General features: G+C 45.4%; 1 protein-coding gene across 4 annotated transcripts in view; it reads left to right on the top strand.

Annotated features, from left to right (window-relative positions):
* The window catches only part of INPP5K (inositol polyphosphate-5-phosphatase K), a 99752-nt gene that overhangs the window by 63291 nt on the left and 10091 nt on the right, over nt 1-26370 (top strand). For 3 of the 4 annotated variants that reach the window (XM_044283866.1, XM_044283868.1, XM_044283869.1), the window contains exons 4-10: nt 3689-3797; nt 5264-5380; nt 6132-6307; nt 7001-7112; nt 14993-15102; nt 16353-16379; nt 18612-18804. In XM_044283866.1, coding sequence (XP_044139801.1) covers nt 3689-3797; nt 5264-5380; nt 6132-6307; nt 7001-7112; nt 14993-15102; nt 16353-16379; nt 18612-18804 — 844 coding nt within the window. The remainder of the gene's footprint in view (nt 1-3688; nt 3798-5263; nt 5381-6131; nt 6308-7000; nt 7113-14992; nt 15103-16352; nt 16380-18611; nt 18805-26370) is intronic. The other variant, XM_044283867.1, reaches the window with a different exon arrangement.

The raw sequence follows: 26370 nt of genomic DNA, 5'->3' as shown, positions 1-26370 counted from the left end.
AATCAAACCATGCAGGACGCTCAATGGAACGGAGTAATATTTGAGAATTGCTCTGGATTTGGTCTGATCTGCCAACCATCTGATGTCGGTGGGAATTGGCAGACCCTTTCCTAAGTCTTTTCAGTATGACAGTGTGTCATCAGCATTATTTCATGTATGTGCTGTACTCGTTGCAGATTTTAAACAGGTTTTTACACAGTGGTCTTTTATTACTTATCCAAGGGTGGACGGCCCAAAGACCCTACAGGGAAATTCCCCAGTTGACTGATGCCCTGCGGGCTGCCTGAGCCCTTCTCATGGCTTCCGGATGGATGCATCTGATCCTGCTGGCATTAATTAATGCTGGGAGCATCAGGCATTTGTGTGTCTGGCTGATGGCCACAGGTGCCCCCCTGAGTTCAACTCTATCATCGTCTTCAGGACGATGATACAGTTGAATAATGCAGCGGGGACAGCAGTATCTTGTCCTGCAATGTGGTATTTGGTTTTGCTGGGGCAGTAATATAGTGCTGCACTGTGGTATTTGGTTCTGCTGGAGGAGTATATTGTGCTGCACTGTGGTATCCGGTTATGCTAGGGCAGTATATAGTGCTGCACTGTGGTATCCGGTTATGCTAGGGCAGTATATAGTGCTGCACTGTGGTATCTGGTTACGCTAGGGCAGTATATAGTGCTGCACTGTGGTATTTGGTTCTGCTGGGGCAGTATATTGTGCTGCACTTTGGTATCTGATTCTGCTGGGGCGGTATATTGTGCTGCACTGTGGTATCCGGTTATGCTAGGGCAGTATATAGTGCTGCACTGTGGTATCCGGTTATGCTAGGGCAGTATATAGTGCTGCACTTTGGTATTTGGCTCTGCTGGGACAGTATATAGTGCTGCACTGTGGTATTTGGTTCTGCTGGGGCAGTATATTGTGCTGCACTTTGGTATCTGATTCTGCTGGGGCGGTATATTGTGCTGCACTGTGGTATCTGGTTCTGCTGAGGCAATATTTTGTGCTGCAGAGTTGTTTGGTTCTGCTGGGGCAGTATTTTGTGCTGCACTGTGGTATCTGGTTCTGCTGGGGCAGTCTATTGTGCTGCACTGTGGTATTTGGTTCCGCTGGGGCAGCATATTGTGCTGCACTGTGGTATCTGGTTCTGCTGGGGCAGTATATTGTGATGCACTGTGGTATTTGGTTATGCTGGGACAGTATATAGTGCTGCACTGTGGTATCTGGTTCTGCTGGGACAATATATTGTGCTGCACTTTGGTATTTGGTTCTGCTTAGGCAGTATATAGTGCTGCACTCTGGTATCTGGTTATGCTAGGGCAGTATATAGTGCTGCACTGTGGTATTTGGTTCTGGTTCTGCTGGGGCAGTATATTGTGCTGTACTTTGGTATCTGGTTCTGCTGGAACAGTATATTGTGCTGCACTGTGGTATTTGGTTCTGCTGGGGCAGTATATTGTGCTGCACTCTGGTATCTGGTTATGCTTAGGCAGTATATAGTGCTGCACTGTGGTATTTGGTTCTGCTGGGGGAGTATATAGTGCTGCACTGTGGTATTTGGTTCTGCTGGGGCAGTATATTGTGCTGCACTCTGGTATCTGGTTATGCTTAGGCAGTATTTTGTGCCGCAGAGTTGTATTTGGTCCTGCTGGGGCAGTATATAGTGCTGCACTGTGGTATTTGGTTCTGCTGGGGCAGTATATAGTGCTGCACTGTGGTATTTGGTTCTGCTGGGGCAGTATATAGTACTGCACTGTGGTATTTGGTTCTGCTGGGGCAGTATATAGTGCTGCACTGTGGTATCTGGTTCTGCTGGGACAATGTATTGTGCTGCACTTTGGCATCTGGTTCTGCTGGGGCAGTATATAGAGCTGCACTGTGGTATCTGGTTCTGCTGGGGCAGTATATAGTGCTGCACTGTGGTATCTGGTTCTGCTGGGACAATGTATTGTGCTGCACTTTGGCATCTGGTTCTGCTGGGGCAGTATATTGTGCTGCACTCTGGTATCTGGTTATGCTTAGGTAGTATTTTGTGCCGCAGAGTTGTATTTGGTTCTGCTGGGGCAGTATATTGTGCTGCACTGTGGTATTTGGTTCTGCTGGCTCAGTATATAGTGCTGCACTGTGGTATCTGGTTCTAATGGGGCAGTATTTTGTGCTGCAGTGTTGTATTTGGTTCTGCTGGGGCAGTATCTTGTGCTGCTTTGTGGTATTTCATTCTGCTGGGGCGGTATTTTGTGCAGTGCTATGGTATTGCTGGCTCCGCCTACTTGTTTTGCTCCGCCTTCTGTCATTGATTGCTGTTTATACAGAGTGAACTGCTGCCTGGAACCTGCAGTATAGGTGTCTGCACCAGCGATGATCTCTCCTGAGGATGGAGTGTTTGCTTGTTCATCGGGTAATTGGTGGTAACTTTACACAGGGTGATTATCCCTCCTTCCCGATTATTACCCCAATCATTGGCCCGTGTAATGAGGCCTTAAAGAGTCACTGTACTTCCACACAATTTCATTTAATACAGAACGGTGTAAACAACCAATTTCTAAATCTCTCCATTTAAAAAATCTGCCTGCATCCACCTGAAAAAAGCTGTACAGTCATGGCCACTAGGGGTCTCACTTCCACCTAGTTTGCAGTCCACTGCCCGTTGTCAGACAAGATCCGTCCCTAGTAACAGAGACACAAGATGGCAGAGAGGAAGTGGGGGCATGTCAGAGCTAGCTGAGATCCTGAGCCTGATAAAGCAACGGCTTCTGAACATCACTGGAGCCTCCTGTGTGTCTGAAAGCTCCGGAGCAGGGATGTGACAGCAGTACATTGCTGGCAGGAGGGGAATAGGGTTAGGAGAGGTACTGGTGTCTAGATTTGTCACGACACCAACATTTTTATTTGATTTCGATACCATAAAAAAGTATTGCGATTACTTGATACCATTCAATACCACACAAAAGAATAAAACACAAAAAAAAACAACATTTGTGTGCATTCCACATTTTATAAAACGTCCAGCCCATAATAGAACAGTCCTATATTATTTTGGGGGGGGGGGGGGGACAAGGTGACAAAAAAAATGGTGAATCGTGTATTCTTTGTTTTTTTCTGTTATGGCTTTCACTGCATAGGAGATATTTTTTCAAATATTTTAAGTTTGGACTTTTTCAGACGTGGCGATACCTAATATGTTTATTTTTTATTGTTTGTATACTTTTATATATAAAATTGGGAAAGGGGGTGATTTAAACTTAATATTTCTGTGTTTTGTTTTTTATTTAATAACTATTAGCCCCCTTATGGGGCTAGAACACTCGTCCTATTCACCCTGATAGAGCTCTATTAGAGTGAATAGGATTTTACACTGTCCCTGTGCTTTGTGCACCCAGCAGCAGGGAGCTTGCCATGGGTGGCTTTAGTAGCGTCCTGGCTGCCATGGTAACCCATTGGAGCCCTGCGATTTCCCTGCTGGGATTCCGATCGGAGGCTGCCACCTATGAAAATACTTAGGGTGGGGGGCCCTGTGGGCATTGCACCACCAATGATTATAATACTGAGGCGTTGCAAATACAACCCGTAAATACAAATGTACGCGGCGGGTGCCGGTAATGACAGGGAATGGCGATGGCATACGTAGGGCAATGGTCTTTAGACTTATGCGTAATAGACCATTATGGAATGCTGAAAATGTGTGTCTTTTAGGTTGCAGGAAGTAAATTCAAGAGTAGTAAAATTTCTATCGGATTTGGCTTTTGACGACACCTGGAGTCTATTTCTTATGGATATTTTGGCTCCTCTTGGCTATATTAAGGTAACTATATATTTTTGCTTTTTTCTTTTAACTTTACCTTTTCCCAAACTTTTTTTTTGGGGGGTTAAAGGGGTTGTTTAGCCAGTTAACATTTTCTATAAATTAACCCATGTCTTCATATAACATAGGAGTATGTGCCACATGGACTTGAGAATGTAGTTATGAAGTATATAAAACAAATTGCGTAGAAAGGGACCTGCCTGATTTTACGGAGAACCTTTTCAGCTGTCCGAGGGCACGTAACATAGTGACAGACATGCTGATTTCCCTGGTATGTCACTGATGTAATAATGTGCAGAAGTTACTTCTCGATCCAGTGAGGAGTGTGATGTATTGGTGATATGCAGGCTGGATGCCCCCTAGTTTACTCCCAATGCACAGTGATGGGGAGAAAGCTGTCAGTGAGTAGCTGGGGGGTGGAGGAGCATGCCTTTCATAAATAGATACAAAATGACTGCTCATTAACACATAAGGGGCCGTTCACACTGTCTTCTTGTGCGTACATCCGAATTTAGTGCAGAAACCATCTCCCACCGTTCGTGCGGTTTATAGCTGTGACTGCGCCAAGAAAGGATATGTTCCTTTTTGACAGTCATAGCTATAAACTGTTGACAACGGGAGGCGGATTCCACGTAGCCTGCAGCTGTTTTTTGGTGCAAAATCTGTGCCAAAATTCCGCTGTCAAAAAGATGCCACGAGAACCAGGGACTAAGTGACAGACCACTGAAACCAGTCTGTCGCTCCTTCATGCAAAACTACCTTGTTGACAGGATCCACATAGTTCTTGTGCTTATGGAAACCTAGTGAACACTTTAGGTCATATTTACACGTTCAGGCGCGGACTCCAAAAGCCTGACGGAATCTGCCGACGTTCTGCCAGCAGTGCACGACAATGTGGTATTTTGTACCCTATTCACATGCTTGTGACAAAAGTCTGCACATAAGGCCTCATGCACACGACAGTTGTTTTTCTCTGCCTCCGTTCGGTTTTTTTTTGCGGATAGGATGGGGACCCATTCATTTCAATGGGTCAGCAAAAAAATGCTGATGTTTGTGTTCCGCGTCCATTGTTTGTGTTTCCCTTCAGCTAAAAAAAAGTGCATGTCCTACTTTTTTCACATTTGCGGACAAGGATAGGCATTTATTACAAGGGATCTGTGGGAAAAAACAAATCCTCCAAAAAAAACTGATGCCGCATCCGTTTTTTGGGGGCGGACACACAATTATTAGGCCTCGTGTGCATGAGGCCTAATAATGAACGTGCAGCAAATGTTAAGATCCACAGCATGATCACTATTGCCGTTGAATCTTCATGGCAAAGGCCCCGATTACCCATTGAATTACAGTGGGGCCAGTGTTCAGCTGCAGACTTTATCCATGGCAGGTTTGTGCCCTGTGTGGACGTATGGATACAGAGATGCTTACTTTCCACATCCACTGAATAGACTTTTCATTCCCCCCCCCAGCTTTCATCGATTCGAATGCAAGGTCTCCTCCTGTTAATGTTCGTCAAGCACAAGCACATTCCTTTCATCCAGGACATTCGTACCAATTACATTCGCACTGGGCTCTATGGCTATTGGGTAAGTTCTGGTTCGGAAGAGATTGTAAGGTCCGAAGCTGCTTTAGTCATTGAGAACCGGCCGCATCCGTGTCCGTTCCGCATTTTATTTACGGACCCTTTGTTTTCAGAGGGGGGCGTCCGAGGTCCACATTTTGTGGACGTTCTGTATTTTTGCGGAATGGACATACGGATGCAGAAAGCATCCAGATGATCCATGTGCTATGCTCCTCTGTATGTCCATTCTGCAAAAAGGTAGAACGTGTCCTATTCTTGGGCGCAGAGTGTGGTGCACAGACCCATTAAACTCAATGGGTCCCAAAAAACTGATGCAACACAGACATCAGACATATTTTGCGGATCGGCGATTGCAAAACTTACAGACTCCATGAGAGTAACTGGGGTCTGTTGTGCGCCAATGTTAGCGTGGCCAAAGTAAGGTAATAGAAATACAAGACAGTCTTACACATAGTATATTATATTATAAACCCTAAAACTCCTCTGGGTTATGCCAAATCAGACGTCAGCGATGTAGGGGAGCAATATTAGAAACACATGCTATATTGTGCACAGTTTCAGGGTCAATTTTACCAAATTATAGGTGTATTCCCACCTCAACCCTTCATGACTGATGTCAGGGTGTCCATCCTCTGAGGTGGTAAGGGTTACACAATTGTTTCCATAGCTCCCACTAACTTTTATGGGAGTAACGGAAATGGCGTAGCACATCGCGCTTTGCTTTGCCATTTCCATAATGCCTTTGCTAATTCCAGGGCAATAAAGGAGGCGTGACGATACGCATGTCTGTGTACGGACACATGCTGTGCTTCATGAACTGCCATCTGCCTGCTCACATGGAGAACACAAACCAGAGGCTGGATGACTTTGAGAGGATGCTTGAGGCCCAACAATTTGATGGGGAAAGCATTGGCGGCATCCTGGATCATGAGTAAGTCAGTCCGTTGGATATTTCAGCACACAACTCTTTCTATCAGGGCCCATTCACATGGCCGTATGGATGGATCCACACCCGCTGCGCAATTTTGTGGAACGGGTGCGGACCCATTCATTTTAAAGGTTCCGCTCCCCGGAAAGGATAGAGCATGTCCTATGCTTGTCTGCGATAACAGACAAGACTAGGCATTTTCTATTATGATTGCGGCCATGTGCGGATCCGCAAAACACTACGGCCATCTGAATGAGGCCCTAATACAGAGAAGAATGATGTACATGTCCAAATGAAATACAGCAGATGACAAAAAAAAGTTGAAAAGTGACCAAAGACATCTTGTGTTAAATTGGTTGGAGAACCCCTTATCATATGTGCCGGCAGGGGGTCAAGAAAAAAACGAAGTCACCTGTTGCTGGTGCTCTGGTTCCAGCACCAAGCTCCTCTACTCATCAGTGGCCTCGTGCTGTATGTGAAGATGGCCTGGAGCTGGAACCAGAGCCCCAGTACCGACTTTTTTTTATTTTTTAACCCCTGCATCCTGCCTGCACATATGTGTCCCCGCTCTTGGAGAATGCTTAAACGAAAAAATAGTCCTACCTAAACAATGGCCATAAAGATGTTTTATTACTTTTTATGCATCCTGCAAACCTCCTACATACTAAAATATTTTATTTTCTTCCATCACATTAGTGTTGTGTTCTGGTTTGGGGACCTTAACTTTCGGATTTCAGACTTTGGAATTCACTTTATTAGAGAAGTTGTGAATAGCAATAGATATAATCTACTATGGGAAAAGGACCAGGTAAGCTAGCGCCTCCTCTTCAATGTAAAGGGGAATTACATGATATGGATGCTTTATTGTAGAAACGGCTCCAAAGCTCCACAGGTTGTGTCTGATTCTGCAGCCCAGTGCCTTTGAAGTAAATATGGAGACTGCAGAACCACACACAACCTGAGGACAAGTGCAGCATTGTTTCTGTATGTAATGTTATTGGTAAGAGTAATACTAGTGATCACATACTGTAGGACTTCATGCAGCTCCTCATACTGTATGTTGTTAGGGAAACAGAGCTTCTTTTTCACCTTCCTTAGGTCTGAAATTCCATTTTCTTTGACTGCAGTCACTGTCAATGTTGATTAAAAAAATTCTGATCACGGTCAGACGGGCCATTGACCCTACAGGGAAATTTCCTGGTGGGCCGATGTCCAGAGGTGGCTACCCAAGTCCTTCTCACGGTGACTGGTCAGGTACATAGTGATCTGATGCTCTCAGCATTAAGTGATGCTAGGAGCATCTAGTACTTATGCACTTGGCTGGTAGTGGAAGGTGCCCTCCTGAATTCAGCTGTATTGCCATCCTCAGGACGGTGATGGAGTTAAATGCTACGGGGGCGGCAGTATTTTGTGCTGCACTACAGTATTGTTGGCCCTTCCTACTTATGTTGCCCCTGCCTTTTGTCAATTTGGACCCACCTACAACATGGGGCCACTTTAGGTTCCCAGTCGGTCCCTGTTTCTGATGGAGCACTGTAGTATAGGTGGGCAGAGATCATCAAAGTATGAGAAAATATTCTAAGCATTAAGGACAACGTTAATTCTGACCAAACCCCTAACTCCATTTGCTGAAATGCAGCCCAAAACTTGCAAGGAATCTCCACCATGTTTCACTGTTGTCTGCAGACACTCATTATTGTACCGCTTTCCGGCCCTTCAGCGAACAAACTGCCTTTTGTTACAGCCAAATATTTCATATTTTGACTCGTCAGTCCAGAGGGCCTGCTGCCATTTTTCTGTACCCCAGTTCCTATGTTTTCTGCCATGGATGAGTCGCTTTGTCTTTTTGGTCACAATTCTTCCATGGAGACCACTGCTGGCCAGACTTCTCCGACTACTAGTCGGGTGTACCTAGATCCCATTGGTTTCTGCCAGTTCTGAACTGATGGCAATGTTTGACATCTTCCGATTTCCGGAGGAAGTAAGGATGATGTGTCTTTTGTCTATTGGACTAAGTTTCCTTGGCCGACCACTCCTTTTATGGCCCTCAATGTTGCCTGTTTCTGTGTTCTTCAAAAGAGCTTGAACAGCACATATTGAAACCCCAGCCTGCTTTGAAATCTTTTCCTGGCAAACCTCGCTGATGCAGTATAACTACCATATGTCTTCTTGCTGTGCTCAGTCTTGCCATGGTGTATGACTTGTGACATGAAACTGCCTTCCACAACCTCACAGTTGTAGCAGAGTTTGGCTGTTCTTCACTCAGTTTTAAGCCTCCTACACAGCTGTTTTTGTTTCAGTTAATGATTGTGTTTTAAACTACATGTGAAAAAGATCATTTCTCGCTAGTATCATTGGGGGACACAGACCGTGGGTATAGCTGCTTGCTGCCACTAGGAGGCGACACTAGGCTAAGAAGTGATAACTCCTCCCCCGCAGGCTATACCCCCTCCAGCCTGGAGAGAGCATATCAGTTTTTAGCTTAGTGTCGTAGGAGGCAGACCTCCCTGCTTTTGCAGGGCGGCTTACTTTTATTATTTTATCTTTTTCCTCTTTTAGGTTGGGGAAACAGAGTCGCCTAGCCACTCTGTCTACCCCGGGAGCAAGGCCGGTGTCGGAATCCCTCACCGCTCGCCCTCCCCAAGAAACGAAAGTGGACCAGGGCAGCCCAGCTCCCCTGCTTCCCGCCAGCCAAGGGGGTCACCTGAATCCGGCGAGACCCTCCGCCATTCCAGTCTCCTGCCACTTCGTGTGCCAGCGGCTGAAGAGGTGACCCTGCTGGTACTCTGAGAAAGGGTGAAGAGAAGAGGATGAAGATGGGGTGAGTAGTCCGTATTGGGTAAGTACCTCGGCCCTTCCCCTCCCCCTTCTCCCTTCCCCCCCGGTCACCTCATCATAAGATGGAGGACCTTTTTCCTCAGGTGGGCCATTCATGGTGAGGGCCCCACATTACCTCAGGCCCAATGTAGGTTTGGGCTTCTGTCCATACGGGGGGCCTGGGTTCTCCTCAGATTCTGGTCCAGTTGTACGGCCTGCGGGGTGAGCTCCCGCGGCCGATGTTCAGCCAGGGCACTTGCAGAGCGCCGCTCCGGTCACTCCACTCCCGGCCGGCTATTCGTTTGGCCGGCGCCAAAAATTTAGCCCCCGGCTCCTCTTCGGGCCTACCGGGATTCAGCCCGTGCAGTTGTTTTAGCGGCACGGGATGGGTTCCCGCAGCGAGAGTGGACACTCCCCCTCCAAATCAGTGGGCAGACATCGGCGGTTGCTCTTCAGGCCCCGCTGTGGTAACCGGCCGGCAGTACCGCCCGGTCGGCTGTGCGCCGAACTTTATGTCCCGGCTTTTGCGGCCTACTAGGCCGCAACTTTCATTCCAGTTATGGAGGGGGCGGGTTCGTCCTTTTGGCGCGGATTCTCCCCGACTAGCTGTCGCTCCTCCCCCAGGTGCCCCGCTGAGCTCCGCATCTGGTCCTCTGAGCTGGGTTAACCCTTTGTGGCAAGTCGTTTGTTTGCAGCCGGCACTGCATTATCTGAGTGTCCCCTTTCTGCATGCCAATTACCTTTGATTAGGAAGTTAACCCTAACCCCTTCCTGCCGACATGTCCACCCTGGTGGTGGGGTATGGGGCTGGGCCCATGTCCTATCTGGACAGGGCAGGATTGCTCACAGTTTCCCAATCCGCCCTCCGGGGCTGTTTAGTTGAGAATGCACACATGAAGAATTCCCAGACCACCTTCTGGGTCGTCTGGTGTATAGGCCACCACAGGTGAAATCCAGGGGAGCACATCTGAGGGATTCCCAATCCGCCATACGGGCCGTTTGGTTGATAATGCTCCACCTGCACAAATACAGGGGAGCACATCTGAAGGATTCCCAATCCGCCCGCTGAGGCCGTTTGGTTGATAATGCTCCACCTGCACAAATGCAGGGGAGCACATCTGCAGGATTCCCAATCCGCCCGTTGGGCTGTTTGGTTGATATTACTCCACCTGCACACATACAGGGGAGCACATCTGGAGGATTCCCAATCCGCCCGCTGGGGCCGTTTGGTTGATAATACTCCACCTACAAAAATACAGGGGAGCGCATCTGAAGGATTCCCAATCCGCCCTACGGGGTCGTTTGGTTGATTAATGCTCCACCTGCACAAATCCAGGGGAGCACATCTGAGGATTCCCAATCCGCCCGCTGAGGCCGTTGGTTGATAATACTCCACCTGCACGGATCCGGGGGAGCACATCTGAAGGATTCCCAATCCGCCCTACGGGGCCGTTTGGTTGATAATGCTCCACCTGCACGGATCCGGGGGGAACACAGATGCAGGATTCCCAATCCGCCCTACGGGGCCGTTTGGTTGATAATGCTCCACCTGCACAAGCCAGGGGAACACAGCTGCTGGATTCCCAATCCACCCTCTTGGGTCATTTGGTTGTTAATCCACATGCGCAATCCAATGGAGGACCTCTGGCAGTTCCCAATCCACCCTCCTGGATTGTGGGTCGATTGAGTACCGCCCACACAATCCTGTGAGCGGTCAGGTAGGGATGCCGATTCCACCTCCTGGGTGTTTTGATGGTTATATCACCGCTGTCACAGCCTGCAACTGCCATGGCTGGATGCTAAGAGGTAGAGCTGCGCACGAGCAGGACATTCCTCCTCGGTCTCCTCCGCACCTCCATCCTTCCTCATTAGGGTGATATTCAGAACCCTCCCTTCTGACAGGGGTTGGTTCTGAGGGAACAGTTCTGCGGACTCTGATATGAACCTTCTAGACTGCATCCATGCTACCGGCAGTACTGATTGTCTGCATTGCCCCTTCCTTAGGCGGCATTTGCTTTGCTACTGGATACAGTACTTACCCTTTGTATTCCCTCCTTCCACAGGTGGACTGACGGCACTTGCACTGGTCAGTGCCAGCCATTTGCGTCTCCCCTTTCGGTTGTTGATGGATTGCTGTTCCACTGGGTACAGTACTGGCGTTATGCATTAGCCTCTCTTATAGGAGGCGTTATGGCTTTATCGCGGGTGGCAATGTTTGCTGTAAGTATTACCACCTTGCTTAGGTGGAGGAATTCTCTACCCACCGGGAACGGGACTATTCGTATGCATTATCCTCTTCGATAGGGGTGTAATTCTCTGCCATAGGGGTCAATTCCTACTGGGTGCATTACCCCCTGCCATAGGTTAGGTACTGGCGCTAACCTCAGGATACAGTACTCCCTATATATTTTTCTCCCCTTCATGGGTGGAGTGGTTGCACTTCCATTGAGGGTAGTGCTTACAGTACGCGTTACCCCCTCCAGGGAGGGGGTTATTACACTACCGTTGGATGCGGTTCTGTTTATCTCCCTACCTTCCTTCCTTGACGGAGGGTTGCGCTACCACTGAATACTATTCAACAGTCGTGGCATTACCCCCTTCTACATCTAACGGGAAATCACTGAGCATCTATGCATGCTTTAATTCAACTAAGCCTCCGCACTAGATGCCGTGGCTTCCTTCACGGGTGGGCCGCGGCAACAGTCGTTGCCATTGGTGCCTGGTACTCTTCATCTAGAGGTATATGGATACTGGGACTGCTCCCATACTGTATCCTCCCGTCTCTTCTGGTACTGGTGGTTGGCGCAGATAGGTCGTTCCTTGTTCTCTTAAGGGAGTCGCTCAGCAGCTCTTCAGGTGCCCTAGATTCCCATCCCTATGGGCCTCCACCGTTCAGGTCGGTCAGAACTTGGTCCTCTACAGCGTGTGGGTGCACGCCATTATACAAATGTTGGGATTACGACCCAGCGAGCCCAAGGTTGCACTGACTCTGTATTCTGGGCCACCACTCTTCCTCATTAGGTGAGGGTGTTTTGCTGGCATTCTGCATTGACTACTACAGCGTGTTCTCTAAGTCAGGATGGCCGAGTGGTCTAATGTGCCAGACTCAAGAGTTAATCTCTTCCGTGTATGGGTGTTCGGGTCTCCAAATGGAGGCGTGGGTTCAGATCCCACTTCTGACAAAAAAAAAAAAAAAAAAGCAAGGGTAGTTCTCACAAGGGCCGGAGATCGAACTCATGGCAGTGGGTCAGCCCCCTCAGATAGGGGTTCTACCCTGACACTGCTTCGGCGGTTGCTCTGGTTTTGCCCCCTTTTTAGATGGAATGCCTCAGAATGGCTCTGGTTGACTGAGTTAGCTTGGTTCCATGCTACTTCTGGGTGTCCTTAGGCCTCTCCCTCAGTTTTACGCTGGGAGGAGCAGGCGGTAGCTATTACTGTACAAAGGGTATTTGCATCTCCACTACATGCTAGGGTTCCTACTGAACATTCCTATTGCACAGTTCCTTCGTCAGACGGCGGTTTCTTCCGACTCTGGGATTGGTATCCTGTACGGTGTGGCATCCTCCTCAGCTGGAGTGTGGCCTTTGCGTTACTCTGGCAGCTTCCTTTGTATGGGCTCCTCCTCAAGGGTGTATTTCATTACCAAGAGATCTGTACAGTGCCAGTCCCTGATGGCAATGGGCTTGCCCTGACCTCTCAATGGTCTTCATTACTGTTAACTGTCCGTTGCTCTGACTACTATTGTTCTTGTGTCGTCAACTCGGGTTTTGCATTGGCGTCAGTGCCATAGCTATCAGCACCTTACTTGGGCGCGCTCGACTGGGTAGCTTAGTCCCTGTGGCACTCGTCTACCACTACGGTGATACTGTCCGTCAGATATGTTTACTTAGTCCCTGTGGCACTCGTCTACCACTACAGTGATTCCTTCCTTCAGTTATGGTTACTTCTGTGTCACATCAAGCGATGGTGGTCATTCCTTTCACTGCTCCTTCCGGGGGTGGACTACGGTCCCCCCAAGCCAGGCTGAGCGGGTGACTGTCACACCTTGTCACCACTGGTAGGGATTTCGTTCCTTGAACGGAACACCCCTATTTTTCTTTCCTGTCCTTCCTCTAGCTGGACTGCTGACCACCTTTTCCCTTCGGTCTCCTCGACCGGTGGCAATGGGTTGTATAGCTATGGAATCCGGGATCTATTTTTTTCCACGGAGAGTATTCTCTTATCTTGGTCTCTGCCCGGAAGTCAATATATGTCAATTATGGGTTTTTTTCCATTACCGGTTTCTTTTAACCAGAGGAGGATCCTGCGAACCTGGATTTTGGTTCCGCTCCCACAGTTGTGGTCTACGACCGGCTTCGCCCCGACGATCGGTAGATCGCTGGGGGCGTTTCAGGAACAAACAAGCCCCCCCCTCTGGGACTTCTTCTTCTTCTTTTTGTACGTCCATTTGTCCTTTGTCATTTGCATCAGGCAGTGCTCCGCCAGAATTTTCTTTCTGGCGGAAGGTCACCGCTTTTCGGGTCTTCTCGGACATGGTTTTTCTCTTCTTTCTCCCTCGTATTTTAAGGGCGGGCTCTCCATCAGCCATCTATTTTGGCCTCGGAGATTTGCTGGTCCATATCTGGCGCGTTGGCGCGTTCCGCTGTATGGGTTTTCTGCCTGATTTTCTTGGAGGTCCTTGTCATAGCTGGCGTCTTCCAACGGGATGCTTTTTTTCCTGGGATGTCTGCCTGTCGGTTGCTTCCTAGCGGAGTGATGGCCTGGCTGTCCAGCGGTCGTCATTTCTCGGGTTCATCTACTCCAGACATCGCTTCTAGAGGGCAGCGTCTTGGTCTTCCGGCAAGTTCACCGAGTTTTTCGGGGGTCTTTTCTAGCCATCATCTGTTGCTGCTCCAGGCAGCAAGATCTTGCAGGCGGCAGCGGATGCCGCATCCTCGAGGGCGTTTTTTCTCCAGGGGCGTGTGATTTTTTTCCCTCCCCGTGGACTGCTTTAGGACGTCCCACGGTCTGTGTCCCCCAATGATACTAGCGAGAAAACGAGATTTTTGTGAACTCACCTGTAAAATCTCTTTCTCGCGTAGTTCATTGGGGGACACAGCTCCCACCCAGTGTTCTGTTTGCCGCACATATTGGCGGTTGGTGGGCCAGTATGGTCCTCAGTTCTGGTGCATTCCGACTGATGTTTGTCAGTTGTGGGTTGTGTACTGTATTTTCATTATTGATTTTTTTTTCTCCTACTCCTATTGCTTGGGCACAAACTGATATGCTCTCTCCAGGCTGGAGGGGGTATAGCCTGCGGGGGAGGAGTTATCACTTCTTAGCCTAGTGTCGCCTCCTAGTGGCAGCAAGCAGCTATACCCACGGTCTGTGTCCCCCAATGAACTACGCGAGAAAGAGATTTTACAGGTGAGTTCACAAAAATCTCGTTTTTTACATTTGTTATAACTGAGCAATTATACTGATGACTATAATCCTACAATCCCTGACTTTGTGGAAGTGTACCTAACAGAATTGATGCTTGTTTAAAGGCTAAGGGTGGTCATACTAAATATTGATTCAATTTAAAATTCTATTTTGTTCATTCACTTTGCATTTTGTTAATTGATAAACAATTTTTTAAGTATTTATGCTTTTCCACACCTGCCTAAATCTTTTGCGCAGTTCTGTATATATCACTTTATCTTGCTGATTATTTTTTTTTTCATGTTTTATAAATATTTCCCTAATATCACCCCTAGGGCTCAATAATTTGTATTGCGGTCATGTGTCCTGTAATAGAAAAAGCCATCATACCATGTAAACTTTTTTTGTTGGTGGTAAGGAAATAAAATGTCACTTTTCAAGCAGAGTTTTTTTCTTGTACATTTCTAGTTAAATATTGCTAAGAAGAAGGAACGATTTCTCCAAGGATTTATGGAAGGGCCTCTGAAGTTTAAGCCAACATACAAATTTGACCTGAACTCAGATGTATATGATACAAGGTAAAATGATCAGAAATCTAGAGTTTTAATGGGTATTTGCTGAAAATATCATTGTAGGTTGCAAAAAATAAGGAAATAAGATTTTGCATGTGTAAAAGTTTAGATACTTTTTTTTGTAAGGAGTTATTTTGTTTAGAAACCCATTGTTATATCCTTTAAGGTCTTGTGGGAAAAGACTCAGCAAAACTTGTAATTAATACATTTAAATATCTGAACGTTCTGAGCTTAGTTGTACACAGGGGCCATCCTATGCCATCATCACTGGTAAAGATGGCCCCTGTGTACAACTGAGCTCAAAAAGAGCAGAGATTTACATGTATAAATTACAAGAATCTTTTTCCACAAAACTATATATCAATCTGCTCAGTTCCTTCTGCTCTATACATGCTGCCTGCAGATTCTACTATATTTTTTATTGACAGGTTATCTTTAAGCATATGTAAAGGGATTGCGCAGCCAGTACATATCGATGACCTATCCTCGGGATAGGTAATCAATATCTGATCAGTGGGGGTATGACTCCCAACCCCCACGCTGATCAGCTGTTTGAAGAGGAGGCAGCGCTCATGCAAGCTCTATTTGCTCTTCAAGATTATATTGCGCGTCGTTTCGGAAGCCTTGTAATTGCTTGTTCCTTTGACTTGAATGGAATGAGCACTTGTAATCATACTGTTCTACTGCTGCAAACTAGATGACGCGCAGTGTAATCTTGAAGAAGTGGAGCTCGCATGAGCGCCGCCTTCTCTTCAAACAGCTGATTGGTGTGGGTGCTGGGAGTTGGAGCCACATCGATCAGATATTGATGACCTATCCTGAGGCTCGGTCATCAATATATCCTGGCTGCCCTTTAAGGAACATGTGTCTTAGCACATATATAAATAAGGTTAAATGACCTATATTTCTCAAATATAAGCCACTGTCAGACAGTAAACATAAGAAAATGGCCATTGACATGGCCATTCATTTGCACAAGGACTGCACTCAAACAAGACCTTAGCCCTTGACACTTAATACTATAAAATCTGAGCTAAACGTCAAAGAGGAAGCGGGCTGTGAAGGGCGGTGGGGGTCTTTGTCCTGCCAGTCATTTTTCTGGTTCACATGCCAAATGGTAGCTAAAACCTGAGATATTTCACCAGTCATCTATTTTTGATTTCAGGTTCTTGATGCTGTATGAAAGGGTTTTTATTGTGTTATCTATTATACTTATAATAGTCTTTTATGCACTGATTTATATGCTTAATTTTTAGATGGAAGAAGTCACTATTGGGATTTAAGTAAGAAAAAATCCTTTGCTTCCCTGACTAAAACTAGTTGTAGATTGTACTAATATAAAAATAAATCAGTAGTATGCTGACATGTGCTAGATACCATTTCACATATGTCCGTCATGTTAATTAGAAATCTGGTTTTGTCCTTATTGTATTGTCTCTTTTTTTTCATTACTAGAAAAACTGCATTTTTATGTCCTTGTGATCTCAGACTGTCATTTTTACTAAACATCTTCAAGAGAATGTATCTTGAATATTAAAAAAATCTATATTATTTGAACAGTAACTTATCTTTTGTAGTTTTGTGTACAAGGTTGGATAGTACTTGATAGTACAGATGCTGAATGAGGCAGCTCTTTCTTGCCTCTCTCACAGCCTCTCCAACACCAGTCATCAGTAAAATCACATCCAGCCAATCAATTGCATGTAACCAAATGGTTATTCATTTGTCTTTAGACCTTAGACCTCGTGCACATGACTGTATTTTTCTTCAGTGTACTATCCATTTTTTTTCCATGTTCCTCATCCTAGAAACAGGTCTTCTTTTTTTTTGTGTGTGTGTGAATATCCCTTTCCTATTGATGGGAGTGGTAATAAAAAAAAATGGAGTGTACACTAACAGTTTTTCAAGGATCTGTTTTCTGCAGACCAAAAATAAAGGCTTTAGAACAGAATACAATCCACAGACACGGCTGTAAACAGAAGGGAAATGGTTATTTAGCTCCATTTTCACCTTGGTTAACTGCTGTATATTAAAAGGGTTTTCCAGGCTTTTAATATTGATGACCTATCCTCAGGTCATTAATATCAGATCGGCGGGGGTCCGACACCTGGCACCCCTGCCGATCAGCTGTATGAAGAGAAGGCACGCGCCGTGCTCGCGCGCCGTCTCCTGTCTCTCTTCCTGCTCGCTGCTGCTGTCTATGGCAAGCAGAAAGAGAGACAGGAGATGGCGCGCGAGCACGGCACGTGCCTTCTCTTCATACAGCTGATCGGCAGGGGTGCCAGGTGTCGGACCCCCGCCGATCTGATATTGATCACCTGAGGATAGGTCATCAATATTAAAAGCCTGGAAAACTCCTTTTAATATTGAATTTTATCAGTTTGCTGTTTACAAGCCCTTTATAGATGGTTTTGGCTAGTCATAGTACAGTTCATCAGGATTAACCACAAATGACCTACATAAAATGTTACTTTAATATCCAAGAGGCATTCTCTTTCTTTGTAAATGAATTACATTTTACCTGTTTATTGAACACTGCTTTGGTTCCAATGTATAAATTGTGCCGATAGAAATGCTCAATGCATGTAGCATCCTTTTTAAAAAATTTAAAAAACATAATATTTGTCTCTGGCCCTCCATCTGAACAGTTCCATGAATTCTAACCACATAACGTGCCAGCTTCCCGGCATGATCATTACCTAATCAGCACGAAATATTTGGGATGTTTTATATTTGCTCTTCTTTTTATTTTATTTTATAATTTGGCTTTTTTTTTTACATCTTGCATTCACAGGCAGTAGTACATAAATCATGTAATGTTCTTCAGACGTTCCATATTATGGGTATATTTATTGTACAGTACACGTGAGCTGATCATATAGGACATATCTTATTGTTTAATTGTATGTTGTTTATTGGAATAATCTTTGATCTTACAGATGTAGCAGGCTTCATTTGCCTTGACTGTGCATCCGCTGTACGTTTACTTGCAGTCTTATGTAAAACCGCAGACAAGACATTATAATGTAATAATAAGATACAAGTGAATTCAGCTCTACTAGCTACTAGATCTTTGTAGATCGATCGATTGGTCTATCTAAATCAAAAAAGGTTTTCTATTTTTCATAAGTATCATTATTCAGATGTTCTAATCTTTTTACGTACATTAGATTTTTTTCTCTTAGGCCCCATGCACAATACTGAGCTTTATGCACGGAGTCTGTTCTGCATAGTACCTGGCCGTAAAGCTAGTGAAGCTCTACAATCACAATGTACTGCCATTTGTATGGAGCCGTTCAGGAGAATATCTCTTTACTTATGGCATTTGAAGGAATATGGGACAGTTTTTTTTTTTTTATTGGATTCATATGGCACGCTGTCTTATAATCTCTTCTTATTTCTTCTCACTAATGTGATGGACCAATATACTTGCGGTCTGTGGTAGAAAGTAGATTTTGTTAGGAAATTGACTGATTCTCCAAATAACTATCAGTATATAATGCATTATTTTCCAGCGGAAAGAAACGCAAACCAGCTTGGACAGATCGCATTCTTTGGAAATTAAAGGAAGATTCCGAAAGTGAACTGGATGAAGCTGTAGGATCAGATTTTGAGCATATCTTAAGAATCAATTTAGAAAAGTATACGAGTCACATGAGCTACGGAATTAGTGATCACAAGCCGGTAACGGGAACCTTCACATTACAGGTACATACATAAACTGTACACAGCATATGACGCTTTATAATACCGTGAAGTCTTTGATTCTGCTTCAGAAATTGTCATGTACACAGTGGTGCAGATGTACTAATCCTGCTTCGTAATTGGACAGTGTAAACTTAGGGCCCCTTTACGCGGTCTGATGGAGCAGGTGATTGTCGCGAAGGAAGCATTCCTTCCCAACAATCGCTGCTCATCAGTGGAGGAGAAAGCTGCATTTACTTGCAGCGAGCCCCTCCATAATATGGGGAGGAGCGATCGCTATTGCGATCACTACAGCTGCATTATTTCTGGGCAGCAGAGTGCTGTTTAGACAGTATGATCTGCTGCCCAGAAACAATCATTTAGGTGACCGCACCAACAATTGTATTACCCAAGGAACAAGCGTTACACTTGTTCTTCAGGTGATCGCCGGCACCTTTCAACATGGCATTTATCATGTATAGTAAGTTAATACAAGCCACTTACTAATGTACTGTGATTGTCAATATTGTCTCCTTTGCTGCCTGGATACATTTTTCCATCACATTATACACGGCTCGTTTCCATGGTTAATCCATGTAATCCAACAGAGGTGGCCATGATTGCACACTATGGGGAAAAAAGTTCTGGACTATGTGCACTTCCACTGTCCCAGCCACCAGAGAAGCTGGCAGGTTTTCCTATATTGTGCAAGCGTGGCCACCACTGCTCGATTGTAGAGTGGTTGTAACCATGGAAACGAGCAGTGTATAATTTGATGTAAAAATTAATCTAGCCAGCAAAGGAGGCAATATGGTCAATCGCAATACAGTAGTAAGTGCCTTATATAAATTTTCTGTACATGATAAATGTCATTTGCTGAAGTGAGACAACCCCTTTAAGGAAAGCCAGTGCCCCTCCTAAGATAATTGGTCTGGCCAGCAATGTGAGGAGGCGCGCATCGCGGAGCTCCTGAACGGCAACCAAGATTATCCTGCTCCATCCTGTGGCTAGATACCCCGGATCGACGGGACGGAGGCTGTGGCAGGTAGACACGCGCCCTGCCAGCACTTCTCAGTATGAACCACACCAACAAGAAGGAGCGGGAGGGTCCGGGGCAGTCTCCGGCTAAACAATATGGCGCCGCCACATCAACAAGGTCGGTGGACGTGGTGGCTCGTCTAGAGCAGTTCACCCGGGTTCCCCCACACAATGGGATGCCCTGAGGGCGCAAGTGTACCATCGGGGAAGACAGAGGGGACAGAGATAAACCCCCTTGTGACTGCTGCCATGAGAGAGAGCAAGGGCCAAGATGGCAGATCGCACGTGGAGGAAACAGAAGCTAGTGAAGGGGGAGCCCATAAAGCCCTATTAGCGCAGTCCATAATGCAGCTGCCTGTCCCTGCTCTGTCACCAGACATAGAGCCTACAATTAAAGATATATTCCTGGCAGTACAAAATTGCAGCTCTAATTACATCCATAAGGTCCCTCCAAGAAAGTGTCTCTTTTATCTGACAAGACATCAGGAAAGTTAATGAACGAGTTGCTGTGGTGGAGGAAAGACTTGGCCTTTTAGAAGATCATATACCCCCTGTAAAACGTGACCTAGCCAAGGTTATTCATAATATTACCCTGCTTATCAATAAAACTGAGGATTTGGAGAACAGATCACGCCGTAACAATCTTCGCTTGGTGGGAGTACCGGAAAAGGCAGAAGGGGCTAACACTGTATTATTATTCTTTGAAGAGTGGTTTAAAGAAAAGTTTGGACAAAATTCTCTGTCTCCGATGTTCGCAATAGAAAAGGCACACAGGTTGCCGTTCCATCCCCCTCCTCCAGGGGCTCCCTCGAGACCAATATTACTTAGGATCCTGCATTTCCAAGACCGGGATGCTATTCTCCGTAATGCAAGATATCGTGCGGATTTAACTGTACATGGCAATAAAATATCTATATTTCCTGACTTCTTGGTGGAGGTCCAAAGAAGAAGGGCGAAATTTTTGGATGTAAAGAGGCGTCTAAGGATGAAAAATATACAGTACTCCATGCTCTACCCCTCCAAGTTGCAAGTGGTCGCTGGCGGGAAGGTCCACCTCTTTGAATCGCCTGGAGACACTACTCGTTGGATGGATTTACACAAAGGTTCCCTCTGTGATCCTACTGGGACTGGCTGATAGTAGGGACCATCCATGTTGAAGTGGACTATCACTGTTGACACCATAGTACTACGATAAGTATTTTACCACCTCTGTACTTCAATCTGAATGTTATTAGATCTATTATTTCCAGAATTTACTACCCATTAGACAGATATAATACACAGGAAAGCTGTCATTGGTCTCCACTTTAGTTAGCCTGATTATATGTATATCTATAATATCTTTATACCGTATGACTAAGAAGCCGCTTGTTGCATTAGAATTGTTGCCGCCAGGGGTTTCTATGTGTTGGAAGTTACCCTTATGTTCATAGCACATTTGTTCTACTGTCCTACACTCTTTAGGTATGGGCTACTGGTGCCGTCTTTCCATATTAGTCGGCTTCAGGAAATTGTGCCTCGTGTCCCCTTTTTGGCACGAAAGGAGTGATCTCTTTTTGGGGATATTTTTTTGTTATATTGTTTGTATTGGGAGGGTATTTCCGGAGAGACGACCTAACTCTTTATCCAGTTAACTATTGGCTACAGATTAGTCCATGTGGACATGTATATCCTATGCATTTCTGCACCTTTCTGAACTATGGCAGGTAAAACTCAGGTTCTGGTCTGGAATGTTAGAGGCCTGGGAGATACCACTAAACATCAGGCAGTTTTTATGGCTATGCAAAAATACCAACTGGCCATTTTGTGTCTCCTAGAAACACATTTGTCTAAGCACACTCAGAAACTGCTACTCAAGCGGTGGATCTCACATGCCTACCATTCCACTTATTCTACGCATGCTAGAGGGGTTAGCGTCCTTGTACACAGAGCCCTACCCTTCGAATGTTTCTCCTCAGAGATCGACCCTGAGGGAAGATATGTTTGTCTTCATTGCTCTATATATAAAATAAAAATTTTCCTCATTGCCATATACAGGTCCTTCTAAAAAAAATTGCATATTGTGATAAAGTTCATTATTTTCTGTAATGTACTGATAAATATTAGACTTTCATATATTTTAGATTCATTACACACCAACTGAAGTAGTTCAAGCCTTTTATTGTTTTAATATTGATGATTTTGGCATACAGCTCACGAAAACCCCAAATTCCTATCTAAAAAAATTAGCATATCATGAAAAGGTTCTCTAAACGAGCTATTAACCTAATCATCTGAATCAACTAATTAACTCTAAACACCTGCAAAAGATTCCTGAGGCTTTTAAAAACTCCCAGCCTGGTTCATTACTCAAAACCGCAATCATGGGTAAGACTGCCGACCTGACTGCTGTCCAGAAGGCCATCATTGACACCCTCAAGCAAGAGGGTAAGACACAGAAAGAAATTTCTGAACGAATAGGCTGTTCCCAGAGTGCTGTATCAAGGCACCTCAGTGGGAAGTCTGTGGGAAGGAAAAAGTGTGGCAGAAGACGCTGCACAACGAGAAGAGGTGACCGGACCCTGAGGAAGATTGTGGAGAAGGACAGATTCCAGACCTTGGGGGACCTGTGGAAGCAGTGGACTGAGTCTGGACTAGAAATATCCAGAGCCACCGTGTACAGGCGTGTGCAGGAAATGGGCTACAGGTGCCGCATTCCCCAGGTCAAGCCACTTTTGAACCAGAAACAGCAGCAGAAGTGCCTGACCTGGGCTACAGAGAAGCAGCACTGGACTGTTGCTCAGTGGTCCAAAGTACTTTTTTCGGATGAAAGCAAATTTTGCATGTCATTCAGAAATCAAGGTGCCAGAGTCTGGAGGAAGACTGGGGAGAGGGAAATGCCAAAATGCCTGAAGTCCAGTGTCAAGTACCCACAGTCAGTGATGGTCTGGGGTGCCATGTCAGCTGCTGGTGTTGGTAGACTGTGTTTTATCAAGGGCAGGGTCAATGCAGCTAGCTATCAAGAGATTTTGGAGCACTTCATGCTTCCATCTGCTGAAAAGCTTTATGGAGAAGAAGATGTCATTTTTCAGCACGACCTGGCACCTGCTCACAGTGCCAAAACCACTGGTAAATGGTTTACTGACCATGGTATTACTGTGCTCAATTGGCCTGCCAACTCTCCTGACCTGAACCCCATAGAGAATCTGTGGGATATTGGGAAGAGAAAGTTGAGAGACGCAAGACCCAACACTCTGGATGAGCTTAAGGCCGCTATCGAAGCATACTGGGCCTCCATAACACCTCAGCAGTGCCACAGGCTGATTGCCTCCATGCCACGCCGCATTGAAGCAGTCATTTCTGCAAAAGGATTCCCGACCAAGTATTGAGTGCATAACTGAACATAATTATTTGAAGGTTGACTTTTTTGTATTAAAAACACTTCTTTTATTGGTCGGATGAAATATGCAAATTTTTTTAGATAGGAAATTTGGGTTTTCATGAGCTGTATGCCAAAATCATCAATATTAAAACAATAAAAGGCTTGAACTACTTCAGTTGGTGTGTAATGAATCTAAAATATATGAAAGTCTAATGTTTATCAGTACATTATAGAAAATAATGAACTTTATTACAATATGCTAAATTTTTTTAGAAGGACCTGTATATGCCTGCCTCCATACTCCTGTAATATGATTAGGCAGGTCATGACAGTCGTAATACGGGGGCCCCCAGTACTGATACTACTATTGGAAGACTTTAATAAGTATTTAGACCCTTCCCTAGATAAATTCATCTAGATCCCACACTGACTGGTGCCCTGGAGACCTCACTGGCAAAACTGCTGCATGACATGGATCTTTATGATTTGTGGAGAATCCGATATCCTGAGTACTCCTGTTTTTCACCATCTTATAATTCTCTCTCCAGGATAGATTTGCCGGTTGGGACCCTGGAGGCTTCGTCCTATATTTCTTCTATAGAATATCTACCACGTAGTCTATCAGACCACTCGCCCATTAGATTGGAAATGCAGCTGGAGAGGGGTAGGGAGTGCAGTGGACACGGTATCTGGAAGCTTAACCCTTTTTGGATCCAACTATTGGATGAGGGAGATCCCCTTACAGAGCAGATTGGGGAGTTCTTTCTTTCTAGCATAGGTTCAGCGGCCATGGGAACAGTCTGGGATACTATGAAAGCTTATGTCTGGGGCTTATATATACAGAAAATTAAAAGGTGGAAAAACAAGAATAGGGGACTTTTAGACTCCTTGCAGCGGAAGGTGAAAGACTCTGAGGCCCTTTTATATACAGGACTCATCCACACAGACAGTCGGCATGGAAGGAGGCACAGGATAAACTAAAGGACCATCTAACTCAAACTGCGGACAATAAACGTTTCTTCTTGAGGCAGAATTATTTTGAAGCAGGGGAGAGAGCAGGAAGCTTATTGGCCAGAGTGGTCCGCTCGCAGGAGGGCCCATCCAGAATAATAGCTATTAGAACTAGAGAAGGAATCCACTCTGCAGAGGACTCGATTATCCTCAAAGAAGTTATAGATACTACAAAGAGTTATATACTTCAAAACTAGACTTGAGTGCTAGCGATATTAAGTCCTATTTAGCTAATAATATACCCATACCGGTGATGTCATTAGAATCGGCCCGATATCTGGATGAACCCTTAGAGTTAGAGGAACTTAAAGCGGCCCTTGGATCTTTCCCCAATGAGAAGGCCCCGTGTTTTAATGGTTTACCAGCAGAGTTTTTTAAACGTTATCAGGAAACCCTTCTCCTTTATCTCTTAGATACATTTAAAGATGCTTTGTGATTGGGGAAATTGCCGAGAGGCTGTGGTGGTGGTACTACCTAAACCTGGAAAAGACCCACTGTACCTGACTCTTATAGGCAAAGGTACTAGCTAACCGCCTGAATAAAGTAATGAATTCCCTTATACACGCAGACCAGTCGGGATTTATGCCAGACAAGAGCACCTCCATTAATCTACGGAGACTTTTTCATAGGCTCCTTTCACATGGGCGAGATTTCCGCGCGGGTGCAATGCGTGAGGTGAGTGATGGACCATGTGATGGACCATGTGATGGACCATGTGATGGACCATGTGATGGACCATGTGATGGACCATGTGATGAGCGCAGTGATGTCATCAAAGGTCCTTTACCCAGGTCCTGAAGAAAGAAGACAGAAGAGAAGCCGAGCTGCGCGAACAAGTGGATTAAGGTGAGTTAAATTATTTTATTTTTTAACCCCTCCAGCCCTAATTTACTAAGCATTCTGTATTAAGAATGCTATTATTTTCCCTTATAACTATGTTATAAGGGAAAATAATTACATCTACACAACCTTGAACCCAAACCTGAACTTCAGTGAAGAAGTTCGGGTCTAGGTACCACATTCAGTTTTTTATCCTGTGCGTGCAAAACGCATTGCACCCGCACAATAAAAACTGAACGACGGAACGCAATCGCAGTCAAAACTGACTGCAGTTGCGTACCTACTAGCGAGGGCTGGACGCAATGCACCCGGGACGCATCCGGAGCCAAAACGTGACGCCTATGTGAAAGAGGCCTTAATCTCCAAAGACCAATGGACACTGGGGGTTGTCACGCGGTGATATTCCTTGATGCTGCCAAAGCTTTTGACAGCGTCGAATGGGAATATCTGTGGGAGGTTATGAGGATCATGGGGTTCGGGACGGGATTTATATCATGGGTTCAGTTTCTTTATTGCTCACCAGTTGCCAGAATTAGGGCAAACGGGGAATTGTCCGCACAGTTCCCACTACATAGGGGAACAAGACAGGGTTGTCCATTATCCCCTCTATCGTTCGCTATCGCCATTGAGCCCCTGGCCTGTCTTCTGCGTGCGTCCCCTGATTGGAAAGGGTTTCCATTGGGTCCTGGGGAGGAAAGAATCTCCCTATACGCTGATGATATGGTTTTATATATACTGGAAAAATAGCACATTCTAGTCACCCAATTATGAAACACATTACTGAGTTTGGTAAGAGATCCAGATTGACAATTAATTGGGATAAATCAGTAATCCTTCCTCTTGACCCCCTGCCACCACAGATAGACTGGATGCAGGTCCAGCTCCAAATTGCCCAAAGTTTTAAATATTTGGGGATAAGGATAATGCCAATAATTACGGACTATGCTAAGGTTAATATAGACGCACTGATCCATAAATTTACAGACGACAAAGTTAATGCCTGGTGCAAGCTCCCCCTATTGGTAGTTGGTCGCTGTAATCTAATTTAAATGATATTGATGCCCCAATTGTTATATATGCTACACAATTCTCCTGTGTGGAGTCCTCAAAGGGTATTTTATAAAAAATCTATGGGTACCCTCGCTACCTCATACAATTGGAACAATGCAGATGTGATACTGTTGCACTAAATAACACTTGTATGAGTGTGTCGCTGCTGGTCTACAGGAGGGATAAATTGCCTAAACCCTGAACAAATAAATTATAAAACCAGAGAGATAAATAGACCGCGCTGACTGAACAGTGTCAGGTGGTGGGTCTCGTAGTTAATGTCACATCAA

The sequence above is a fragment of the Bufo gargarizans genome, chromosome 3, assembly GCF_014858855.1.
Source record: "Bufo gargarizans isolate SCDJY-AF-19 chromosome 3, ASM1485885v1, whole genome shotgun sequence".
Classification (NCBI taxonomy): Eukaryota; Metazoa; Chordata; class Amphibia; order Anura; family Bufonidae; genus Bufo; species Bufo gargarizans.
Note: the sequence above shows the minus strand (reverse complement) of the source record. Positions and strands in the feature narration are given on the sequence as shown.